We start from the raw sequence: 27315 nt of genomic DNA on the forward strand, positions 1-27315 counted from the left end.
TTGCAATAAATAAGATATTGATAAGAATAACTATTAACATTACAAGTGATATTTATTTATTTGTTTGTTTTTAAATAACTTTTTATTGATAGAGCCCATGCCAGGGTAATTTTTTACAGCATTATCCCTTGCATTCACTTCTGTTCTGATTTTTCCCCTCCCTCTCTCTATCCCCTCCCCCAGATGGCAATCAGTCCTATACATGTTGAATATGTCATAGTATAGATACAATATATGTGTGCAGAACCGATCAGTTCTCTTGTTGCACAGGAAGAATTGGATTCAGAAGGTATAAATAACCCGGGAAAAAAAAAAACAGAAATGCAAACAATTTACATTCATTTCCCAGTGTTCTTTCTTCGGGTGTAGCTGATTCTGTCCAGATTGATCAATTGAAACTGAATTAGCTCTCTTTATCAAAGAGATCCACTTCCATCAGAATATATCCTTATACAGTATTGTTGTTGAGGTATATAATGACCTCCTGGTTCTGCTCATTTCACTTAGCATCAGTTCATGTAAGTCTCTCCAAGCCTCTCTGTATTCATCCTGCTGATCATTTCTTACAGAACAATAACATTCCATAACATTCATATACCACAACTTACCCAACCATTCTCTAATTGATGGGCATCCACTCATTTTTCAGTTTCTAGCCACTACAAACAGGGCTGCCACAAACATTTTGGCATATTATTATTATTATTATTCCTATTATTAAAGTCAAATATTAGAGTTAAAAAGGTCCTTTCACTTCTTCAGTATCTCTTTGGGGTATAAGCCCAGTAGTAGCACTGCTAGATCAAAGGGTATGCCCAGATTGATAATTTTTTGGGCATAATTCCAGATTGCTCTCCAGAATGGTTAGATTTGTTCACAACTCCACCAACAATGCATCAGTGTCCCTACAACTGATATTTATAAAGCAATTTTGTAAATTGTTTATGACATTAGCTTATTTGATCTTAAAAACACTCTCATGAGATAAGATATAACCTTAACATTTCCTCATTTTGCAGATGTGTTAAGAAACATGCTTGTGGCTATATAGTTAATGGGTATGAAAAATGAGTATAAACTCCACCCTCTTCTAACTTCAGGCCTTACACTCTTTCCACTACACTGTGATAACTAACCCTCTGGAATCACAATTTGGCTCAATAGAAGTACCAGATATAATAATAACCAGAGCTCTGCACAGATGGGATGGGTGACCTTGGGAGGTATTGGGCTCATGGAAGGAAGTGTTTAAACAGAAGCTGGATCATCACTTGACCCAGTTGTGTTGGAGAGGGGATTACTGCCTTGGCTGGAAGGTGAGATACAAATTAGACTTATGCTACCTTAAGTAATTTTGGATTTTAAATCGCAAAACTGATCAACAAACCAAGACTTCTTATCTAACATTTCTCAGTTGAATGTCAACATTTAAAAATGTTTCAGTGCTCGTGATAGCGCTATTGAAGCTTTGATAGAAGTTTTTATCTCCAATCTGGCATTGCTGAGTGATTAATTCTGGTCTGATCATTGACTGCTCAGGAATATAATTATTCTATCAAAGGACTTTGAGCTGGAAGAGAGCGCTCAGGAGCAATCTGTTCCAGCATCTTCATTTGACAGATGAAGAAACTGAGACACTCAGGAAGGGGGAAGGACTTGATAGGGTCATTGATCTAAAAGTATAAGGGATCTTGGGGATCATTTCATTTTTAAAAATGAGGAGATTGAATCCCTTCTCCAATAAAGCTCATGTGACTTGTCCAAGGGGCTTCCCAATTAGTAAATAGCAAAGTCAGAATTTGATTCCAAAAACCTGATTTCAAATCCAATGGTCCTTCTACTTCAGATATAAAGTTAGAAATTGTGGTGTTCATGTATGACTTGTGTGGCATAACCAAAAGAATATTAAGTTGAGCTAGCATTTATAAATTTTGAAAAACACTTTACAGATGTTATCTTGTCTTCTCAAAACAGGGTGGTTATTATCATTATCTCTACTTTATAGTCGATTCAGAGGTTAAGGGACTTGCCTAGAATCACACAGTATTGTGTCTAAGGCAGGATTTGAACTCAGGTCTCCCTGATTCCAGGCCTACTGCTCTATCCATAGTGCTATCTACTACTCCTATTATTAAAGTCAAATATTAGAGTTAAAAAGATTGGAATGATCAGAAATGTGTTATAATTTCTCAAGTATAGTATAACTCACTGTTGTCATTGACCTTACTTGTTGTCCGTCTTCAGTACCTGACCATTAGTGGTATATGTGGAATCATGGATTAATTCAATGGCCTGCCTAGTCAAATAGATATTACAATCCAGACAATAATGCTTTTGGGATCTCACTAAAGGGGTACCATAATGATATTCTGGGGCTTGATGTAGTCAGCATGAGATCATCCATAAATGGGAGCATCTGGAAGGAACTCACTAACTTTAGGGAATCTGTCTTCCCATTTGGACTGTCCAAAAGAGGTGAGCACTTTTGGCTATGATGCATTTTTCTCTTTTAAGCTCTGCTCGATATCTTTCAATGGAAATGGCAGTCATAGTTGTAGCCAGGGATGTGCTGGATTCAAATGACTCTTGATCATTAACATGGGCTGTGTTGATGGGTTCAGGACTGTAAGGGAATGGGAGGTGATCTTTATGAAGATGGGAGGATTGAGACCATATTAAGCTTAGTAGGGCCAACCCTTCTAGTGTGGGGGCCACAGTTGCTTGTTAAATTTTCAGTGTGAGTAGAAATTGCTGAACCCAATTGATGATTGTTTAGATTTCAGAAAGTGTTAATAATGCAGATTAAATCTAAAAGTATTTCCTTTGTATTTTTTCTTCTGCTGCTTGTAAAATGTTTCCCTCTCTACACACTCTTGCTCTTGTAGCTTTCACATTACTGAACTTACTAGCTTGCTTGTCCTCCTTTCCTTTCCTTTCCTTAGCTTGTCTTTCCAAACTTTGTCTTTGGCTTTTTCCTGGGGCATAAGTCCAAAATGTTGTTTCCAGAGTTTCCTGGAGACATGCTCTAAATACCTCTGCCAGCAGAGAACTGACCTTTAGTCTTTTCATTACATAATTGATCATAGAATCACAAAGATTGGATAAGGAAGGACATGTCTTATTCGAACTCTTCCATTTAATAGATGAGGAAGCTGACTCCTAGAAAAATCAAGTGACTTGCCCAAAATCACACAGCGCAGAGTTAGAGTGTGAATTCAGAGCTTTTGGATTTCAAATATACATCAGCGTTCTGTGTATGTGCTTGGTGTGACCTCTTTTTTAGTAGATCATTGAATAATTATCTCTGGTTGCATTTATTAAGGAGTCTGATATTATGTACATGGAAGCCATCACTTTGGAGGAGAGTCTCACTTTTATTTCTACCAAGACAAAAATTTTAAAAAATTATTGGTATCTTTTGTTTTTACTTCCTCTTAAATTCCAAATATATTCATTCCCCTTCTCCCTCCCATCCCCGCCAGAGAGCAGTCCTTTTGTGTGACAAAGAATAAAAAAAGGCATAAAGAGGAATTCAAGAAAACTAACCTATATGTTCACCAAGTCAGATTTTATATGCAATGTCCTACACCCATAACCCCCAAATGTCTACAGAGGGAGGAAGGCATATTTCCTCCTTTCTTCTCTCAGGTCAAGTTTAATCATTATAATCATTCTGTGTTCAATTCTATTTTGCCTTTACATTTATACTGCAACAGTCATTCCTTAGACTTTTTTTTAATACTGCTTGCTTTACTCTGCATCTATTCATAGAGATCTTTCCATGCTTCTCTCTAGTCTTTATAGTCAATTTTTTTTTACATCCATTGCATTGCAATTTATTTAGTCAGTTAAATTTTATTTGGTCTGGCCATTTCTCAGTTTCTAGTTCTTTGAATCCTGACTCAGTAACTAACTTACTCTTGAAGCCTCACTTCTCTGTAAAATGGGAATAATAATAGTGCTTTGCAAATCTTAAAGGGCTATAAACATATGGACTGTTATTATTATTTGCTAATGCAAAAAGTGCTGCTATTACTATTTTGGTGTTTATAAAATGGGAACTTTCTTTGCTACACCTCCTGAGTAAAATACTTTTAAAAAACATACATTAAATACAATGAGATCTTTTGCTTGGTTATGCTGGGAAAAACCTTTTGTGATTGCTTGTTTGTACCATAAGAGTGCCTTTAATGGATGGTGGGTAGTTCTTTCTCATAATTGTTTCTTACCCTTATATAATCTCTATGGGAATGAACTACATATTTCATTTCATTCTGTGAAATTGAATTGTACACAGCTGACTAGATATTACTCCCACATTGCTAACTGGTCTCGTCTCTCTCTCCTTCCTTCCCTTCCTTTCTCTTTTCATCTTTTTCTTCCTCCCTTTTTTCTTCCTCCTTTCTTCTCTTTCTCTTTTCTCTGTCTCTCCCTCACAATCTTTTGTGACTGCTTGTTTGTACCACAAGAGTGTCCATAATGAATGTGGGTAGTTCTTTCTCATTACTTTTCTCTCACTTCTCTATAATCTTTATGGGAATGAACTACAAAGTTCTTTTTGTGAAGTTGAATTGAGTTGCATTCTATGAAGCTGATTTATAGATAACTCCAACACTTCTAAGTGATCTTCTCTTTCTTCCTTTCTTTCCTCCCTTCCTTTCCTTCTTTTCCTTTCCTTAACTGTAGCCATCTGATCAGCATTAGCCCTATGGCATCTCTGAACATCAGCTTTGGTCTCTAGGCTTGTATCACCACATCTGAATTCATTTCCTCTCTGTTCAAATAGCAGTTTTATATTCTGTGATGATGTTTGTTTCTCATTATATCTAGTACTTCATTATTCTCTTCTGGAAGCAAATATCCATAATACATAGGTAGGAGATTTGAGGCAGTCCATTTACCTTGGGCTAACCTTTTTGCTGAAGAATTACTTTTTTGACCTTATTTTCCCCTTAATATTTTCCTCTTTGTTCACATTCCTATTGAAGTCAACAGGAATCTGTGTATGTGTTAACTAGTCTGGAGTTATTGCTGAGTTCTTTCTAGGATTTTTCTAGCTCAGCCTCTGTAGTAGAGGCAGTAGATATTAGTGGACAGAGTCCTTACTAATTGTGTGACCTGGGTAAGTCACTTTATGTCAATATGCCTCAATTTTATCAGTTACAAAATGAGAGTGATTTCTCCTTGACTTCAGGAACATACTCTGAAGTTGGCTCTTCCAGGTCCCTTATTTCTGCCCATTCAAGGGGAGCTTATATACTATATTTACCCCTAGCAACTTCCTCCTCTGTTCTATCTTGCATCAATACACAATGGGCCTCTTATGTCTTAGTTCAGTTCCTTCAGTAGTGTATACTTGTATTTGGTTGTTGAACAAGGAATCTCATATTCAGAGCCTGGGACTTCAATTAATAAACTATGGATGGTTCACAAACCATGTGATTCTTACACTCCTTCCTTTGGACCATTCTGACACCATCACTGCAGAAGCAGAATGGGGCTCCATTGGACTGAGGAACATTTTAGGTTTTTCTAAACCTAAATGGGTTTCTGTGGCCAATGAATTCATTCACTTACCAATCCATTTTTAGTGATTTCTGGTCTTAGATAGGCTGGCCATTGATTACTGACACAGACGGAACCTGTCAAGACAACAGGGTTATCACCACACTGTGATGGGCCAGTGTTAAGGCTTGTGGAGGTGTGGTCCCTTAAGAAGTAGAATTGCTAAGTTCACCAAGACCTGTGCTTCCAATATAGAGCCTCTTGATCATTAACATGGGCTGTGTCCGATGGGTTCAGGATTGTAAGGAAATGGGAGGTGATCTTTATGAAGATAGGGAATTATAAAAGACAGTGCAGTCTCCCAAGATTGAGACCATATTAAGCTTAGTAGGGCCAACCCTTCTAGTGTAGGGGCCACAGTTGCTTGGCCCTTTGGAGGAAGAGGGAAAATGAAATGTCAGCAGAATAAGATTCAGGGAGCGAGGCTGAGGGAATATTGTCTAGAGACACAGGCCAGAACAAATACAAGCAAATTTTAATTGATTCTGAGATCAAAGAAATCACTGACAGGAAAAAAATCAGATGGCAGCCTTCTCCCCTCTTTCCCTATGGTTTTGGCACTTAGACATTGATGTCAATGTTCTAAGCCTTCAGTCCCCTGAGTCAATTAGATATGGAGAATGGTTTCAATAACCTTAAAAAAAAAAAAAAAACTCTGGTGAGGATTAAGTGACTGGTCTGGGATCATATAACTAGTAAGTGTCAAGTGCCTGAGGCTGGATTGGAATTAGACTCCTCCTGACTCCAAGGCCTGGTACTCAGTTTCACTATCTTTTAAAAGAAAAGAACTAGCCCAGTGTATATTGGAGATGAGGGTATGAGAGACTGACTCATCACAATAATCTTAGTGGGGAATGTTCTAGCTGATGGAGAACTGAAGTCTTGTAGCATAGCACTTGAGCTGAGTCTTTAGAGATGGAGTTAAGAGGGAGAACATTCCAAGATGGAAAATTAAATCCAATAAATAGTTATTAAGTACTTAATATATGTCAGGCAACTATGCTAAGTGCTAAAGATACAAAAAGAGGCAAAATATCCCAGCCCTCAAGGAGCTTACAATTATTGAGAGTGTATGCAAGCAAATATATATACAAAGCAACCTATATGTAGGAAAAACAGAAATAATTGGGAAAGCACTGGATTGAGAGGCTTAGAGAAGGGTTTCTGTATAAAGTGAGATTTTAGTTGGGTTTTAAAGGAAGCCAAAGAGGTCAGTAGTCAGGGTGGAGGGAGGAAAAGCAAGTAATTTAATATCACCATATGACAGTATGTGTGAAAAGGAGAATTGTAAGGCTGGAGGGGTAGGAAGAAGTTAGTTTCTTGGAGAAAAGCTATTGCATTTATTGTGAGACAAGATCAGCATTATCAATAGTTTTTGCTTAACTGTTTTTCTTACAAGGGGAAGGTTCAGTATAGGGGAAGCAGTGGGACAGAATATACTCATATGACTGATTTTAAAATATACATAAAATAATAAAACTAAACATTCTATAGGATGGAGATTGGAAAAGGAAGATGGGCTGGCTATCTTGATGAGAGAAAAGCCTTCTGTGATATCCAGACAACATTGAGATCTGTAGAAAGATACTCAGCTCTTTGTTGGGGAGATGCCTGGAAAGGATTTTCAAAGGAATAGACAAGAAATTGGACAGGACAAAAGGAGATAAAGAAAAGTTGCTACCTGTACTTGCAGAGGGGCTCAGGTCGGACTCCCCAGCTTAGAGCCTTGCTCAGGAAGGAGTGCTCTCTTAAAATCCTTGCAGAGGGCAGATCTGGCTGATTCTCCAGACTGACTATTCCCAGTCCTGAAGTTCCACAAATGTGCATATACTCTGCTCCTGAGTGTACATGGGGTCCTCTGTACATCTGCTTAAGTATTTCCATTCCCAGTTTCTAGAAATGACTCAGTTTTCCCAAACCTGGCCACCCGTGGACAGGTGGATACACTGCTCACTGGAAGGTTAGAAATTTCTCTCATAGATACCTTCAGTTTTCCATCCAAAAGGAGCACAAATAGGGTAGCATTATGAATCTGGGAGGAGATAACATAAGCTCTAGGAAGCATTCAGACTCCTTAGAGTCTTTTATTTATAAATAAATATAATACAAATAAAGCCCTAAAAGAGTGCTTTCCCATCCTTAAGGGGTATTTTGCCTTTCTGAGTTCTGAGACCCATTTTACTGGTAATTGCTAACCTTCCCAATAGATTGAATATGCTCAGAACTTTGTGCCTTAGTTTACTTTATTTTTGATCATAATACTAGACATGAGCTATAGTTGAGCTATATTATCAACTTTCCTAGAGGTCATTCTGAATGAGGGGCAGTATGAGCCAGAGAAATGATTTTTGGAAGGACTCCAAGATTGAATGTGATTCACAATAGTTCAGAGCCTGAGGAGCCTGGACCACAGATTATAAATGAACAAGAGACTAGATATATAAAATCTTAACAATAACATGGCACACCAACAGAGAATAGATGTCCATGACTTTGTTGGAAGAGATCCAGGTATGTGTAAGGAGAAGAAATTATTCCCACGGGGAGGCAACCTGGGGAGATTGTTTTTCTAACATGTCTTTGGCTCTCTGGTTGTCTTATCAGGGCTTGGACCATCTCTGTTTGTCAAGGGTTTAGTGTTCAGATACATACTAAGTCTGATAAGTCTTGTAAAAGACAACCCAGCCTATAATTGTGATAGCGAGAAGGGTGTGCTAGAGCCAATTTAAATGACTCCAGAGAGCTGATTATTCAATTTTTATTGTGAAGATTTTCACTTTTAAACTTAGCAAATCAGGGCTTGATTTATTATTTTGTTGCTTATATAGGCTTAAGAAAGTGATGGGAAAATGTTAATAATGCTGGTTAATTTTAAAAGTTTATCTTACATACATTCCCTCTCCCCCCTTGAAAACTGCTAGTTAAACATTTATCATCACAGTCCTGTATAATGCTGCTTAATCTGTGACTTCACCTTTTACTCTAAGGTTGTGCCCTAGAGCTCAAATATATGGTGAGAACTAGGCAATCTTGGTTGGGAAGAATTCTGAAGTGAGGTGGGAATGAGCAAAATTTATACAAGGAGAAAGTGTAAAGTGGAGAACAGGCATGTGTTTTGGGAAGGACACCAATAAATTGGAGAGTGTCAGAGGAGGGCCAGTAGAGGAGCGCAGATCATGCCATATGAAAATCGTGATGCACCTGGGAATGGTTAGCCCAGAGAAGGGAAGACTTGGGGGTGGAGCATGAGTCATTTTCAGATATTTCCAAGCCTGCCATCTGGAAGATGGATTGGGCATCTAGGTGGTGTGACAGATAAGAGTAAGTGGTCTAGATTCAGGAAGACCTGAATTCACATCTGGCTTCTGACACTATTTGAGTGATCTTGAGCAAATCATCTAACCTCTGGCTACCTCACTTTCCTCAATTATAGAATGAGTATAATAGCACCTACCTCCCAGGATTGTGAGAATTAAATAAAATAATAAGTGCTTAAGCACAATGCTTGGTGCATAATAGATATTTAATGAATGCCTTTTCCCTATATCCTGATTTTTTTCCCCAGAGATTGGAACCCGGAGCAGTGGGATGATAAATTAAGGTTTGCTGACAAGGAAATAATTCCTAAGTCTGAACTATTCTTATAAGTGTAATGGGATGCTTGAAAAAGATAGCAGGTTTCCTCCCTTACCAGAGTTCTTTAAGCAAAGGCTAAATGACTGTTTGTTTTGGGTATGCTATAATGAGGATTTTGGGGGGATCTGGATTGGGGTAAGGCTCATTGAGGTCACTTCTTACTCTGAAATTCAGTGATTTTGATATATAAGCTGTCTCTTATGGGAAAAGAGATTTTCTGTTGGAAAGAAATAGAAACAGGGTAGACTGGGTGGGACCAGACATAGGATTGTGAAGTAAGGACTTTAGGGATCAGCTGCTTTTACACATAGGACATTTGAGAGTTGGAGAAAAGATTGTCCAGGATTATGATGCTAGTAAGTGTAAGAGCTGATATCTTGCGGGGAGGAGTGGTTTGTGTGTGTGTGTGTGTGTGTGTGTGTGTGTGTGTGTGTGTGTATGTGTGTGTGTGTGATGGAGAGGGTTGGGAGGCAGGTGTTCCTAGGATAGTATGGTGAAAAGAACACCAAGTCTAGAATGAGAGGCCGTTACTAGGAAGCAGTTCTCCTGTCACTCTTAATTTTACCTCTGCCACTATAAAAATATAAAATAAAAAAGTAAAATTACCTCTTGACCATGTCACTAAGCCTTAGCCCCAATTTGGAATCCTGTATGCCTAGAGGCAGATGGACTTCACCAGACTAATGTGGGACCTCAATGGATGTGTCCAACAGTCTTAGCCTTACTCTTCCTACTTACATCCCACCAAGAATCCCCCTTTCCCAGCCTTTTCATTTTTTCTGCAACTTATATCTCTATTTGTATCTCCCCCTTGTATGTAAGGCTGAGGTTCAGCCAGATTGTCTTGTCTGGCTCTTTACTTGTATTTTTTTAGCTCCACTTTTTTTATGGTTCAATTGTGTCTGACTCTTCATGACCTCATTTGGGATATTCTCTATAAAGATTCTGGGGTGATTTGCCGTTTCCTTCTTCAACTCATTTTACAGATGAGGAAACTGAGGCAAACAGGGTAAAATGAGTTGTCTAGAGTGACATAGCTAATGAGTGTCTGAGATTAGATTTGGACTCAATAATCTGAGTCTTGTGCTCTATCCACTGTGTCACCTAGTCATCCTCTCAGCCCTTAGTACAGTGCTTGTTCATAGTGAATGATTGATGAATGCTCTCCCCCTTTTCCAGTTTCTTCATCCATAAAATGAGGGGCCCTCTGAAGTCCCTCCTCACTTTAGGCCTCTTGATTTCAAATCAGAGTTCTTTCCAATTCACTCTCCTGTGTCTTAAGTTCCTCAGGCTTCCTTGGGAATGACTTGCCAGGCCATTGTTCATCTGTTGTCCTATGAAGAGTATGCTGGGTCTCTCTAGTGACTGCTGCCTTTTTTCTTCCCCACGACTGTAGAAACCATCTCCAGATCAGCGTATGTTTAGCAGCAGCCTCTGGGGCCCAACCTGTGATGACTTGGACCGTGTGGCTGAGAGCCTCTGGCTGCCTGAGCTGCAGCCGGGCGATTGGCTCATCTTTGAGAACATGGGAGCCTACACCGTGGGCACTTCGGCCTCCTGCAGTGGGCGCCAGGCCTGCCAGACTACTTATGCCATGTCTAGAGTCACCTGGTAAGGGGCTTGGGGCTGGGGTGGAGGGGACAGTTTGTGCAAAATAGCTGCTGTTTCTAGGGAGGGGCCATCCTAGCTCTCAATAACTCATTTAGTGTACTGTCTTTGGACAAGTGAACTCTGGGCAGAATCAAAGAATCTCAGCTCTCAGAGGCACATCTTGTCCAACCTTGTCCAATCTTTGGCAGGAAATCCCTCTATACCATCCTTGATAAATGATCGAAGACCTCCAATGAGGGGGAGCCCATTCTGCATTTAGACAGCTCTCTAGGGGAAGTTATCTCTCTGAAGCCTTTCCCCATGACAACACTCCAAATATTTGTTCTTGCAAAATTTTCTCTTCTCCAGGAGAAGCATTCTCAGATCCTGTTCTGTTCTCATTTGTCATCTCCTTCCTGAAACATTTCCAGAGACCATCCCAAATGTGGTCTGACCGGGACAGCATCCAACAGGACAATCTTCTCCCTCTTTCAGGATGCACAGTATCTTTCTTAAATACACCTCATTGGGGCAGCTAGGTGGTGTGATGGATAAAGCACCAGACCTGAAAGGGGAAGAGTCATTTTTCTGAGTCTGAATTTACCTCAGGCACTTCCTACTTGTGTGACCTGGGCAAGTTACTTAACTCTGCTTGCCTCAGTTTCCCCATTTGTAAAATGAGCTGGAGAAGGAAATGACAAATTGCACTAGGATCTTTGCCAAGAAAACCCCAAATGGGATTAGACATGACGGGAAAAAACCCTACTGAATAACAATAATGATTATATTAAGAGAGAGAATTTTTATTGGCCCTGTGACCTTATTGATTTTAAGTTTGTAAGTTCACTGAGACCTCCATATCTTTTTCATATATGTTATTGTCTCATTGCACCTACCCTATTCTATATTTGTACAGTTAATTTAAAAAAATAAGATGCATATAGAGAGCATCGACCCTGTAATAAGATGGGCCTAAGTTCAAATACACTCTGATTATGCCTCCAAAAAATTGTTCTTAGCCCATCAAACATTTTTGGATGCTGATTCTTGCCTGCTCAGTGTGGAGAGGCTCACGTGAGAATGGATTGGATGTTGATTAGTTCTGCATTTCCCTTGCTTTATTAAAATTGGAACTGAGGTGGCCCTTACTGAATCAGGCAACTGCCCCTTTTTTGGAAAGAGAGCAGAGGATGAGGAGGCTGTTACCTCTCTTGTATCCTTTTTACTTTAGACTGGAGAATTTAATTATGATTAAATGAATATTTATAAAGGGCCAATAATGTGTGCAAGGCATTGTGCCAGATATTGGGGGATACAAAGAGAAGGCAATGAAACAATTCTGCCCTCAATGAAGTTATAGTGTCCTAGGGACAGGGTAAAAGCAACATGTACCAAGATTAGTCAGTACAAAACAAATACAAAATACATATTTTTGGTGGTGGTAGGGAGGTGGGAAGATTCTCAGTTAGGAGACTAGGAAAAGCCCCATGGAGAAAGGTGGCTTTTGAGTTGAACTTAAAGGGAGCTGGGGAATTAGAAGAGGAGACATGTTGAAATGGGAATACATGCCAGGCCATGGAGAGTAGCTTGTACAAAAGGCTGGAGATTGGGGCACAGAATAGTACATAAAAGCACCTGGAAGTAGGTCAGTTTGACAAGAACAGAGTGTATGTCTCCCCCACATTGGGGGCCCTCTAAGAATAGCCATTTCTGTGTTCACCTGCAACAGAAGTACTTGAGGAGACTTAAGTACCCTCAATCTACCAGAAATAGATTTAATGTTAGAAAGTTTTCTAACAGTTGAAAGTGCCCCCAAATGGAACTGGTTCATGCTGGTCCTTAAGACCTCAAGCACAATTTCTGATGATGAAAACACCCTTGGGTGTTTTACCTTTTATCCATCTTGTTCCCTGCCCTCTTCCAGCTCCCTGAATCCAATGGTGTCTTTCCCCCATCCTTGTGAACCCTGATCTATTCTTGACACCAGTAAGCTCTCTTCCTCTCTTGACATTTCCCTTTCTACCTATTCAATTACTTAGCTTTTCAGTATTTTTCATTGTTCTCTTAAATTTTGCTATTTTTCAAGACCCATCCCAAGTCCTCTCTTCTCTGGACATTTTTCTCTCGACAATTTCATTGACTGTTTCCTGGAATCAATTAGGATGTGTATATACTGATAATTCCCAAATTTATATCCAGCCCTAGTTTGTTTCTTGAGAAAGGCCAGGCCCATACTTCCACCTAGAAAGCATCTCAAAGGTGACAGATCCAAAATGGGATTGATGTCTTTATCCCTGGACTGTTTTTTGCATCAAAATTTGCCTTTTTCTGCCCAAAGTCATCATTACCCGTCAAGTCACCCAGGATTTTATAATCTCAGGTCATCCCTTGTCTTTTTTCTCTCTTATTCCCATTCCACTCTCCCTTCATCAATCAAAAAGAATTCTACCTTCACTCTTAGATAAATCCATACTTTTTTTTTAAATAAAAAAAGTTTTATTCACATTTGAAATAATCCACAGCAGAGCAACTGGAAATTATAGAATATCCAGACTTTTACTAATTACATATTTTGTAAGGAAACAGTATGTTGCTTAAAGGAAACTGGGCAATTAATCACTGCAGGTTGCAAAGAATTTAGCATCTGTTGGATAACTAGAAATACATAATTAATTTTGCAGAGCTCTATGACAGAAGCTCTCTAACATTCACAAACTTGCAAATATTTTTCAAAGGATGAGGAGAGGATGAGGTAATGATAATGGATATAAGCATTAATTATAATTATTGATTAATTAATCAGAAACTTATATAGCACTTTAAAATTTGTAAGGATTACTAATTTATTGAGGAATAAGTAATCTGTCTCTTTCCACTCACATAGTTCTCCTTGTTCAGGTTCTTATCACCTATATTACTGTGATAATTCCTAATAGATTATCTTGACATCTTCCATCCTCCTTACTATCCTTCATAGCTAAAGGTGGCTATCTGGTACAGTAGATAGAGTGCTACCTCTGGAGTAAGGAGTTCAAATCTCATCATAGTCATTTTAGCTGTGTCAGATTAAGTGACTAGACAAGTTACTTAAACTTCTGCCTCAGTTTCTTTAACTGTGTAAAATGGGGATAATTATACCATCTACCTTGCAGGGTTGTTGAAAAGCTCAAATGAGATAATGCCTGAACGTAGTAAACACTTATTAAATTCTTGTTTCCTTCCCATCTCCATACAGTTGCCAGAATATTCATCCTAAAACTTCAGGTATGACCATGATATAAACTTTCCACAATCCTTTAGTGGTTCCCTATTATTATATATAAAATTTTAGTTCAGTGACATATATCACATCATTCCTTTAATACCTTCAATATCATTCACATAACCAATATCTTAATCCAGTTCTCATCACCTCATCTGGTCTTCTGTCAAAATAACCTTCCTATGGCATGATTTTGATATGCTGCTCCCTTGCTCTAAAACCCTATTACTCCTTACTATCTTGAGGATGAGATGCAAATTCCTCAGTCTGTTATTTAAGGTTTTCTGTGGTTTGGGTCCAGTTTGGGTCCAATCTTCCTTCTCAGCTGTTTATAATATTATTCTCCTTTTTGAGTTCTTAATTCCTATCCCTTTAGATTACTTATCTCTTCCCTGAAGTATATATTCTATTATCTGTTTTGTGCCTTCTCGCCAGCTCTCACTTCTATTTCTGGAATATGGTCCCACCTTATCACTGCTCATTAGAGTGTAAAACAAAGGTATCAAACATTAGGATCAACCAGATTAAAATGTAGGAATAAAAATAAAATAAAAAATGTAAGAAATTATTAACAAAATAAGTAAAACAGAGTAGAACAGAGATAATGTTAATGTGTGCCCAAACAGATCTTTATAAACTGTTTTAGCAGCCCCTCTTTCTATATGAGTTTGGCACCGTATTCTAAAGCTTAGTTCAGATGAAAACCCTTTCTATGAAGTCCCCTGAACCCTCTCTCCCAGTTTGCATTCTCTCTTGATTCTCAAATACTGTGCTTAGGATCATAGCATTCCACTTCTCTGAGCTAGAAATGTCCTTGGAGCCCATCAATCCCAACTCCCTCAATCTAGACCTGAGGACACTGGGGCTCAGAGAAGGGAGGAACTGATTAAGTCACATAGACACAATAAAAGGTACTCTAGAATAAGACTGTCTTACTTTTATTTTACAGTCTCTAGCATTTAGCACAGTACATACAGTTGGAGCTTAATACATGTTATTGACTGACTGGGTGTGAGGCTGTGAGTAAAAAGGCTGCTACTAACCTCACCAACATGGAGACTGGCAGTCAGTCAATGAGCATTTATTAAGTGCTTACTGTGTATCAGGTGCTATATTAAACTCTGGGTAAAATCCATGGGATGTAGTAAAGTAGAAAGGGAGCTAGATTTGGAATTAGAGGAGCTGGCTTTGAATCTCTGCTGACCCAATGCTTATGGGGCCCTGGGTAAGACCTTTACCTGATGAGACTCAACGAATTAGAGGATTAGAACAGATGGACTCTTATGGGTCCTTCTAGCTCCGAATCTGTGTTGCTCAAATGATGCCCACAGTCCTTTCCTGCTTACTGACAGGCAGGTGGGTGTCACAGTGGAGAAAGTGCCGGAAATAGAGTGAGGAAGAGATGAGTTTACATTTTGCCTCAGGACAAGTTACTTCACTGGTCTGTTCTCTCATCTGTCAGTCACAGATAATAAAAGTATTAAATTCATGGAACTTGTGAGGATCCACTGGTGATAATATTTTTAAAATTTTTATTTTCCACAGTTATATGAAAAAACATTTTATTGGTTAAACATGTACATTCTTCTTCTTCTTCTTTTTTTTTTTTTAACATCTTTCCTTATGAATCATGTTGGGGGAGAAAAATCAGAACAAAAGGGAAAAACCATGAGAGAGGAAAAAAACAGAAGAAAAAAGGGAAAAAAGTAACATAGTATGTGTTGATTTAACTTCAGTCTCTCTAGTTCTCTCTGGATGTGGATGGTATTTTCCATGCAGAGTTTACTGGAATTGAATCACTGAATAGAACCAAATCTGTCATAGTCGATCATCACACAAACCTGCTGTTGCTGTGCACAATGTCTTCCCAGTTCTGCTTCTTTCTCTCAGCATCAGTTCATGTAAATCTTTCCAAGCCTTTCTAAAATCAGCCTGTTTGTCATTTTGGTGATCATATTTATAAAATGTTCTGTAAGCCTTAAAGAGAGATATAAATGCTGGTTATTGTGGTTATGATCAGGCCTCTCTCACCCACAGGGAAGCAGTGCGAGGCAGGCTTTTGCCTCCGGAAGAGGAGGCAGAGGACATGTGTAAACCCCTGTCGTGTGGCTGGGAGATCGCAGACACTCTGTGTGTGGGCCCCGTCTTTGCTCCCACCAGCATCATCTGAGCTGTCCCTCCAGTTTTCCCTCTATCTCTTCTTGGCCCTGCTCCCCTACCTGAGAACGGGTCGGTAGGGGGGGTGGTGGGCTGAGGCAGATGGATGCCTTCCAGGGAGGTGGGGGGAGGAGGTGGGAAACCTCTCTGAGGAGGCAAGGACTCTTGTGACCTCTGGGCCCTGTCCCCCAAACCCTGCCTCTAGTGTTTCTGCCCTGTAAGTAGGCCCAGTCTTACAATCGCTGTAGTTAAAGTATGCAACATAAATCCTGTCCCTTCCAATTGTGTCTGTGTCCTCTCCAGCGCCAGTCAGGTCTGTCTGCCTTCCTGGTCTGTCTGTCCGTCCATCTGTCTTTCTGTTCTGTTTGTCCGTTATATCCCCTCCCCCTGGCTTCCACTTATTCTTTTCTCTGTAAATACATGCTAATAAATATTTAAGTTTTACTATCTTGAGCAGAGTTGTGTCTGCCACTGTCTTTGGTTGGGTGAATTAGACCCTGCACAGCCTCAGGCCAAGATGGGACCTGAGGCTGATAGGGGAGCTCTGTCTCCTCTCCCCCTTGCCACCTTCATCCTGGCCTGTCCTGCTTGATCAGACATTGCTCTGGATGGTAAAGTGGAGAGATTTGGAGCAAGAGGGTCCTGCTGCCTGTGGGGCCGTGGGCAAATAACTTTCCTTCTCTAGCCCTCAGTTTCTCCCTCTGTAAAATATGAGTATTAGACTAAATGAATATCTCTTTCCTATATCCTCTTCTTTTCAGGATTCTACAAAGTACATTGATTAAAATTTTTTTCTCTTGATTAAAGAACGATGTGCAACTATGCCTTTGTAAATAACCTCAATTGAACTAGAACAGGGCTGGGATGGGGGGAGGGGCTTTTCTATCTGACCAATGATCTCAGTGGACAAATCCATTACACCAGAACTTTACTTAAAACCCACAAAAAGGCAAAGCCTAAGGGAAGAAAGAGCTAGCTCCTTGGGAGTCCAAGAGAGCTCCATGGCTGCTCAATGTCCACTCCGAAGTCAAGTGGCTTATCTTACCTGGGAAGGATATATACTGCATTGATAGTTCCTAGTTTTTATTACTGAGTATGATCAGTCCAGGGCAGGCAGATGGTGCACTGAGTAAAGAGCTGAGCCTGGAAGTCAGGGAGACCTGATTTCAAATCTGAACTCAAGACGACACTAGCTATATGATCTTAGGCGAATTTAGGGTTAGGCAAGTCACTTAACCTGTTTACCTTAGTTTCCTCATATGTTAAATGAGAAGGAAAACTCCAAATGGGGTCATGAAGAGTTGGACACAACTGAAAATGAACAAAACACGATCAGGACATTGTCTATGGCATCCTCTGGTGGTCACTTATGCAAAGTGGGCTTCTCTCTTCCTCTTCCCCTGTGTCATAAGGACATTGGACTGTTCCAAGGACATATTGAAACTGCTAAGTTTGGTAGTGAGGACTTTCTTTTTTGGCTCTGCAGGACAGTGACTGCAGCATCTCCAGAAGCAGTTGCCCAGGCTATACCTCCTTTTTTCTGAACATGGAAACTCCTGGTAGCTTTGTTTGTTTTCCTTCCCCATCCCCTCTCATACTACCATATGGTATGGGTTCCTTCTGGAAAAGAAATCCACTTTGGAATGTTAAATATGACTATATCAAGAAATGCAGTTCAAAGTCCCTGTAACCTTGTCATAGAGGTGGGTAACTCTAACTCTTTGGATCCTACTATCAATTTGAGTTTAAAAAAATGACAAAATAGTTACAGGATGGAGATGTGGCTACATGACATTTTGTGCTGAGAAGACAGTGTCTTTGTGAAGAAAATCCAAGTCAACAACATAACAGCACCCAAAAAAACAGAAGGAAACAGACATTAATCACCACCTATGTGCACAGTGCTTTGTTGCACAAATATCTCATTTCATCCTCAAATTTAATGTAGTATTACTCTTCATGAATAGATAAATAAAAATGTTTGTAGCAGCTTTTTTTTTTTGTAGTGACAAAGAATTGGAAATTGAGTGGATGCCCCTCAGTTGGGGAATAGCTGAATATAGGTGATGGTATATGAAGGTGATGAAATATTATTCTGTAAGAAATGATGAGCAGGCTGTTTTCAGAAAAGCCTGGGAAGACTTACAATGAAATAAGCAGAACCAAGAGAATATTGTACAAAGTAACAAGATGCTTATGTAATGATCAACTCTGATGGACTTGGCTCTTCTCAGCAATGAAGTGACTCAAGGTAATTTCAGTAGACTTGTGATGGAAAGAGCCATCCATATCCAGAGAGAACTATGGAGACTGAATTGGATTGAAGCATAGTATTTTCACCTTTTTTGTTTGCTTTTTCTTTCTTGTGGTTCTTTCCCTTATTTTTCTTGTACAACATGACAAACATGTAAATATATTTTAAGAAGACTGTACATGTTTAACTCACATCAGATTGCTTGTGGGGAAAGTAAAGAAGGAAGGGAGAAAAATTTGAAACACAAGTCTTTATAAAAATGAATGTTGAAAACTACCATTTACATGTATTTGGAAGAAAATACTATTGGGGAGGGAAAAATAGATACAAAATTTTCTTAGGGGCTCTTAATCTATCCAAGGATATCATAAATAGATTTTAGGGAACTTGGAAACTTGAATGGGAACCCAATTACATCTTTTATTTTCACTAACCTCTGATTACTTTTGTAGTCCTATCACTGGATTTTATGTTTTTAAAAGCACTCTTTGGAGGAGTCAGTACACATTACCAGACAACAAAAGGAGTCCACAATGCAAAAATGGTTATGAACCTTTCAGGAAAATGATAGTCTCACTGTTCTCTACCCTGATTAAATCACATGTGAGATGTTGTAACCAGATCTAGATGCCATGTTATAGGAAGAAAAATGGGAAACTGTGACACATCCAGTTGGAAGGCAATCAGAATAGAGAGGAACCTAGAGACTCTGCCATGTGGTGACTGAAGGAAATTGGGTTAGTTTCGAGAGAGTGACAGCTAGATGACACAATAAAGCATTAGGCCTAAACTCAGGAAGACTGCTCTTCATATATATATACCCATGCTGGGATACTTATTGGCTATGTGATACTGGACAACTTAATTCTGCTCAAGTTTCCCCATATGTTTTAGAAAAAGAAATGGCAAATTACTCCAGCATTTCTTCCAAGAAAACTCCAAAAAGGGGGGCGGTCACAAGGAATTGGAGATGACTAAAAAAATGACAAGTTGGAGGTGGAGAATGTGAACTCCATTTTCTAGTATTCAAAGGCTTTTTACTTGGAAATGTTACTAAGCTAGTTCTGCTTAGCCCTAGAGGACATACTTAGGAACAGTGAATGGGACCTTCAAAAAGTAGATTTTGTTCAGCTTGATTTCCAGAAAACTTCCTACTAATGAGGCTGTCCTTGAGTTCAGTGGGGAGTTTGAGAAGTAATCCTCAAGCAAAGGTTGATGCTCACCTGTCAGGGAAGTTGTAGGAAGTATGTCTAATTAGATTTGGATTGGACTTTATGGTCCTTTGTGGTTTTGACTTTTGAGATCTTCAAGGTGGCAAATTTTCACATCTTAGATCTGTGACCATTTTCTAGTGTTCTTTATCCAGATCTAGTTGACTCATTTAAGACCAACCAAATCTAACTTAACCTTAGCTCAGTTTATCTTTATCCAACCAGCCTTGTACAGGGGAGCTCATGTACCCTAAATTCCCTATCAGAATCCTCAAGATTCTTAAAATCAAATTTTATATCTATATGGTTTTTATTTTTTATTTCAACAAATATTTCTCAATTACATATAAAAAATTTTTAACATATATCTTTACAAATTTTGAGTTCCACATTCTTTGCTCCCTCCCCTCTTTAAGAAGGCAAACAATTTGATAATGATTATACATGTGAAGTCATGCAAAACATATTTTTATATTAGCCACATTAATAAAAGTATATTTACCTCTTCATTTAAAGTTCTTTCATCATGGGTACTTTGGAATTGTCTTGAATCATTATCTTAATCAGAATAGCTAAGTCTTTCACAATTGATCATCTTTACAATATTGCTGTTATTATATACAATGAAACTGATTTTACTCACTCTATATGAATTCATATATATCTTCCCAGTTTTTCTGAAATCATACTGCTCATCATTTCTTATAGCACAATAGTATTCCATCATACCATCAAATTCCACAGTTGATAACCATCCCCTTGATTTCCAAACTGCTATAAAAAAGCTGCTTTAAATATTTTTGTACCTATAGTTTATTTTCCCTTTTCTTTGATCTCTTTGGGATACAGACCTAATAGTATCACTTGGTCATAGTTCTCCAAAATGGTTTCACTAATTCACACCACCACCAACTAGTGTTCCAATTTTTCCAAATCCCCTCCTACATTTGCCTTTTTCTTTTTGTATCATCCTATTCTGACAGGTGTGAGATGGTATCTCAGAAGTATTTGATTTTTTTCTTTTGAAAACTTCCTTTATCATTTGACCATTTTCTATTGAGGAATGGCTTTTTTTTTTTAAACAAAAAGCTGCTTTTTGTATATTTGTGTTTTTTCCCCCTCTTTAATCTCTTTAGGAGTTTGGTCTCCTTTGAAACTTTGTGAAGCCTAGGGACCCTTTCTTAGGATACTGTTTTCAAATACATGAAATACATAGAATTACAAAGAAAACTAACTACATTGAAATACTACTTTCTCTTTACACATACACATATATACAGATGTGTGTGTGTGTATACACACACACACACACACACACACACACACACACACACATATATATATATTTTAAAGTTCAAAGAGCCCAGATTAAGAATTGATGCTTATGGTATAGGTCAAAGGGTGGTATCCCTGGATCAATGAGTATTTACCATTAAGTGGATTTTGGGGCAAAATTCCAAATTATATTTTATGATAATTAGACCAATACCCCATTTGTGTACATCAGTATGTCCAGTTTCCCATAAACCCACCTGAGGATGTGAGAAGAAATATCAAAGTTGCTTCAATGTGCATTTTGGTAATTTTTAGTGATTTGCAGCATTCATTCATATATCTGTTGATAGCTTAGATTTATGCCTTTGAGAACTATCTGTTTATAATCTTTTGACCATTTATTTGTTGGGAAATGGCCATTACGTTGAGTACACAGTGGTTGAATGCTGAATGATATATCTCAGATGTATTAAGGAAGCCTGTCTGTTCATTCTCTTTATTTATCCTCTTGGTAAATCTACATTTTCACATATCCCATTCTTTTAGAACAGGATACACAGTATTATTTGATGAGGAAGACAGCACTGTCATGGTTCTCATTTAACTGGGAAACTTGAGTTTATAGATGGGGATGTGATGACTTACCATTGTGTTATACAAATATGTGTGAGAATTAGGATTCACATTTGCATTTCCTGACTTCCATTTGCTGCTCCTAATATACTGTGCTGTCTCTCAATTAATTTCATTATAATCTCTGTAGAATATATGGTTAATTTTCCTTTTTTGCAACTAAGGAAACAAATTGAGGGATATGTAAAAATTGCTTTGACCGTAACTCATAATTATCTGAGTTGGGATTCGAACTCAGGTCTTCTGTCTGCTATGTTCTTCCCATCATTTGAAGGGTACTTTTCTCCATGGATGTGCCTACTTTGCCATGGTATTAGAGACAGAAAAGCAGCTAAGCTTTTAACTTCATGGGGTTTTGACCTGAAGTGATTTTTTAGAGTGTAATGTCTCTACTAGCCACTAGATGGTACTCCAATCTCTGAATTACCTGCCTTAGACACTGCTGTAAATACTGTAATAAAATAGACCTATACTTAGAGGGTTTTGTCTCAGATCAATTCCTAAGTGTGTCTGCATATGTATGGATGACCTTGATTTCTAAATTGTTCTTTTATTGCTTTGGCCCAAATCCAGTAGTCTCTGGTCTAGGATGTGAAATAGGAAAATAACCAGCAATAATTCATAAATTATGACTTGATTGATTGTCTCATACTTCCAAACCTAATACCTTAAATAATGCATGACCTGAAATGATTATTCTTTCACATGTAGATTAAACGCATATTTACTAATAAAACAAAAATGAATAATAGTTTTATAACTCCTCAACACTTGACAGAGGTTAAGGTCACTCCTCCTACTGGGGACTGAAATCTCAACTCTCCCACTCACTCTTTAGTGTCTAGTGTTTACAGAGGTATGCCCCAGGCATTTTGATGTCAAAGGTAAAAGGAACTGGGGATGTTTCAAAATGGAGAAAAAAAGTCATGGGGAAGGGCAATCAAGTCTTTGAAAGGCTGTCATGGGCATAAGGGATTAGATCTGTTCCATTTGATCCTAAAACACAAGAAGAAAAGGAACAATTTAGGTTTGATGTCAAGAAAAGCTTCCTCACAATTAGAACTGTTTGAAAGTGTAATGATATTCCTTGAGAGGTGATGAGCAATAGGATAATAGATAAGAGGTGGAAGAGATGTCAGAAATTATCTAATTCAACTTCACTTTATAGATGAAGAAACTGCTGCTCAAGAAGGAAATGACTTAAGGTCATAGAGAATACTAAATATAAGAAGTAGGATTTTAATGCAGGTCCTCTGATTCCAAGGCAAGTACTTCTTTCCTCTGTACTATGGAAGAAGCTAGATGGTCATTTTTGGAAATTCTTTGATGGGAGGATTCCTTTCATGCCGGAGTAGGGTTAAATGGCCAACAATGTCCCTTCCAGTTCTCCAGTTCTGTGATTCCAGATGGGGCTTCTCTTGTCAAGAGAAAACTTTCATTTGTGACACTTTACCAGTAGAGACATTTGAGGGTTTTGGGTGGACATCCATAGTCTAGCTTGAAGTTGATTTTGGACCTGGGTGCAATCCCCCAAACAAATAGACATAGAGCCTCACACTGGGATAAGTTGGGTTTTAGCTGTGTCTTGTATATTTCTGGTAAACTAATAATGCTTTCCTTTTTATTAAAATCCATTTTTGTGGTAGAAAAGAATTTGGGGGAGAAGCAGGGACCTATTTATTGGGGACTGGCTGAAAATAGTGGTATGTGAATGTGACGAAACCTTATTGAACTGTGAAGAATAATATGAATAATTCAGAGAAACGTGGAGAGACTTGTTATAAGCCATTATGGAGTAAAGTTAGCAGAACCAGGAAAAAATAAACATAAAGGATACAACAATGTCAAACAAACATTCAGTTTTTGTTATGCCAGACACGGTTAAGCACTTAAATGTAAATGGAAAGAACAATAAAAACAAAATGGAATACTATATAATTATACTGATGGAGATTGACCCCAGGGAAGAGCTGAGAAAATGCACTCTCAATTATGGGGGGAGGAGGGGGTTTGGAGAGAGGAACATTATATTGTCAGACTTGATTGCTATTGATTTTGTTGAAGTGTCTTTTTTTCTTTTTAATCTTAGTTACAAGGACAGCTTTCTGTGTGGGGAGAAAAGGAGATATTTTGGGAAGTGAACATGATATATAAACAAAGATATCAATGAAACAGAGCAATTAGGTGGCCCAATGAATACGGCACCTGTAGCCGGAAAGACTCATCTTCCTGAGGTTAACTCCAACCTTGGTCACTTACTAGCTGTGTGACTTTGGGAAAGCCACTTTATCCTTTTTGCCTCAGTTTCTTCATCTGTAAAATGAGCTGGAGGAAATGGAAAACTACTTGCCAAGAAAATCCCAAATGAGATCATGAGAAGAATCACATTGTTATTTCCTCTACGTATCTAATCCTTTGCCTAAATCTTGTCATTTTTGTCTTCTTGAGATTCCTCACATGTGTCTTCTAACTAGTTATACAACTACCCTCCTATTTCAGGGTCTCATCACCTCTCACTTGGACTATTACAATAGACTCTAGTTGGTCTGCCTGGATACTCCAATCCATCCTCCACTCACCCTCGAAATAATTTTTCTAAAGTCTGATTCTGCCATTCATTCCCCTATTCAATAGAATCCAGTGTCTATTTAATATCTGCAGGATCAAATGGAAAGTCCTTTGCTTGATATTTAAAGATCCCTTAACTTAGTTCCTGCTTGGTTTTCCTTCCTTTTATGCATGCTACAATTGAATTATTTTCGCCTATCTGCTGCTCTGCACACACAAATTGCCATCTCTATGTCTTTACACTGGCTATTCCCATATCTGGGATGCTCTCATTCAAACAGCTGTTTCTTGGCTTCTCTGGCCACCTTTAACACCCAACTCCAATCCTACCCTCTGCAGGAGGGCTTTTCCCGCTTCTAGCATCTTTCTCTTTCATATTACCTTATAACTATTCTGGGCATATTTTGTATGTCTCGAGTTATTTTTGCATTTTTTTCCCCCATTGAATATGCAGATGGGTTTATTTTTGCCTTTCTTTATATCCCCAGCACTTAATATAGTTCTTGGCACCTTTTGTGATTCTATAATTCAACAAATGTTTGTTGGATCTACCATGCATTCTTCCCAAGCTAAGCCCCAGAAATTTAAAGGTAGTCAGAAAACAGGTTTTATTTTCAAGGAGCTTACAAATTTGTGTTTAAGTGGAGGAAAAGGTTACATAGGGGTCTGTTGTGAGCTTTGAAGGGAGGTAGGAACTTCAACAGGTGAGTGGTGTCTGAGATGGGAGGAGGAAGAGTTTATTCTAGTGAGGATAGAGATTGTGAGCACAGCCATCTCAGAGACAGGAGAGAGCAGTATGAGAACAAGGGATGAAAAAGTCAAATTTGGCTGGAGTAGTGTGAAACGGGGGAAATATGATGAAGATTGAGTATGGGAGGCCCTGACTGCCAGAATCAGCCATTTAAATTTTATTTGGTAGATAACAGGGAGTACTGAAGGTCTTTGAATGGAGGAGTGACATGGTCAGACTTTTGTATTAGGAAGAAGATTCTGTATAGGGAAGATGGATCAGATAAAGAAAAAAATTGGCTGTAGGGACAAATAGATTCTAATAACAGTCTAGATTGATGGATTTTGGAATTTTTTGGATTGCAGACCCTATCAGTAAAAATTTTTAGAGCATCCACCACATATATATATATATTTGTATTTATATATATATATATGCATGTAATACACATATATATTTGAGTCATATAAGCATACTGCTAATTATGTACATTATACAATTTAATGAAAATAAAAATTTGAAAAGGTTGAAAGAGGCTTTGGTTCTAAAATCAATATTTGACTTTGTTGAGTCAGGCATTCTTTATACTACACTTTACCACTTTTTGAGTAGGATATGGGTGCCTCCTTGTTCTATACTCCTACACACTAGTATCTGTTCCCCAACCCTATTTCCCATCCCACAATCCTGCATCTTGACCTCACAGATAGAAGCAGGGGTAGAAAGGTCACTGTAGAGCTTCCAGACACCTTGGAAGGAATGCATCTCAAGTTCACAGGACATGTCAGAAGCCAGCTATGGACAAGTCCCTATACCCTGGAAGGAAATAAGGGGGATTATTGGAAACATAGGATTTAGAGATGGAAGGAAATTTAAAACAAAATATCAAAGCTGGGATCGACCTTAGAACATAGACTTGGATTGTGGAGGACAGATTTAGAACACACAATTGGAAAAGACCTTAGAATACGGAATTTCAGAGTAAGAAAGAACTTGGAATATAGAATGTCAGACTAGAAAGGTCCCTTAGAACTTAGAATGTTAGAACTGGAAGGAACTTTAAAACACAAGAGTACCAGATAGGAAAGGGTCCTTGGGACATAGTATATTTGAGCAGGCCCTTAGAACTTAGAATGTTAGAACTGGAAGGAACTTTAAAACAGAATACTAGATAGGAAAAGATCCTTAGGACATATGTCTGAGCAGAAAGGGAATATAGAATATTTTGTTGTTCTTTGTTTTAAAGAGGACCAATGACATCATGTACTGATGTCCTGAGTCATTGAAGTCCAGTGGCAAAATGAAGTCAAGATGACCAGTCGGGATGCAGTGGATGACCTTAGCATCTTCAGTGTCTGACCAAGTTTTAAGTGCTGCCCAGCTCCTGCTTCATTTTGCTTTCATGGTCATTAGAACAAATTGTTCTCATCTGCTCTACTGGGAAAAGTCTTCACATACTTGGAGTAGACATCCCCCGCCCCCCAATCCTGTGAACTCACCAATGGGTTTGATGCCTGTGATTATTCTCAACTCAGTCTAGCTTGTCTGTCTAAATGGTTTTTCTAGGGTGTGATGACTATGCATATTACACAGGTAAGAGTTGGGTAGAAAGTGGACATGGAAAATGGATAAGCAGTCGTGAAAAGAGCTTGGCAAGCCCACAAACCAGAGGTACTAGTCTTCCTTAAACACTTCATACACTCCACTATAGAATACAAAGTGTCAAGGGTGGAAAGTGATTTTAGAACATAGAATAAAGAAAGTTAAGAGTTTGATAGAACCTTGGAAAATATTCTATTGGAGTTAAGAGGGACAGTTACAATATAAAATGTCTTTGAGGCTGTGATGTAAAATGTCAGAATTGGAAAGGACCTTTTAACATAAAATGTTAGGATTAGGACAAGTCTCAGAACATAAAATGCCAAAGCAGGAAGGTACCTTGGAAGACTATTGGAATAGGAAGGGCCTTTAGAACTTTTAAAATATGTCAGAGCAGGAAGGGATCTTATAATGTAGAATGTTAAACCTGGGTGGGACCTTTAAACTGTTGTGTTCATAGACTATCAGGGATGGCAGAACATCGAATATAAAATGTTAGAAGTGAAAAAGATTTTAGTGATTCTGTGGTATAAGTCATTTGCTTTCTTCACAGAAGAAAATTGAGGCAGTTAGCTATTTTGTGTCAAGCACTGTGCTGGGAATATAAAGACAAAAAGACATACAGTCCCTGTGTATTTGTGTAGAAGGTAGCATTTTCTCTGAGACTTGAAGGAAGCCAGGGAAGTCAGGGCACAGGAATGAAGAGGAAGAGTGTTCCAGGAATAGGGAACAGCCCCAAAAAGTTCCTGGAAATAGGAGATGGACAGTAAAGAGGCCAGTGTTACTGGATGACAGAGGGGAAGAGGTTTGCCTGCTCTCTATTAGAGATAGAGAA

At 38.6% G+C, this 27315-nt stretch overlaps 1 protein-coding gene across 5 annotated transcripts in view; it reads left to right on the forward strand.

The window, feature by feature from the left end:
* AZIN2 (antizyme inhibitor 2) overlaps nucleotides 1–16663 on the forward strand; it is a 54812-nt gene extending 38149 nt beyond the window's left edge. For 3 of the 5 annotated variants that reach the window (XM_051987881.1, XM_051987880.1, XM_051987883.1), the window contains 3 exons: nucleotides 10598–10812; nucleotides 14027–14055; nucleotides 16091–16663. In XM_051987881.1, the coding sequence (XP_051843841.1) occupies nucleotides 10598–10812; nucleotides 14027–14055; nucleotides 16091–16290 (444 nt within the window). In that variant the 3' untranslated portion in view covers nucleotides 16291–16663. The remainder of the gene's footprint in view (nucleotides 1–10597; nucleotides 10813–14026; nucleotides 14056–16090) is intronic. The other 2 variants (XM_051987882.1, XM_051987884.1) reach the window with 2 other exon arrangements.
* Nucleotides 16664–27315: the final 10652 nt, after the last annotated feature.

The sequence above is a fragment of the Antechinus flavipes genome, chromosome 3, assembly GCF_016432865.1.
Source record: "Antechinus flavipes isolate AdamAnt ecotype Samford, QLD, Australia chromosome 3, AdamAnt_v2, whole genome shotgun sequence".
Classification (NCBI taxonomy): domain Eukaryota; kingdom Metazoa; phylum Chordata; class Mammalia; order Dasyuromorphia; family Dasyuridae; genus Antechinus; species Antechinus flavipes.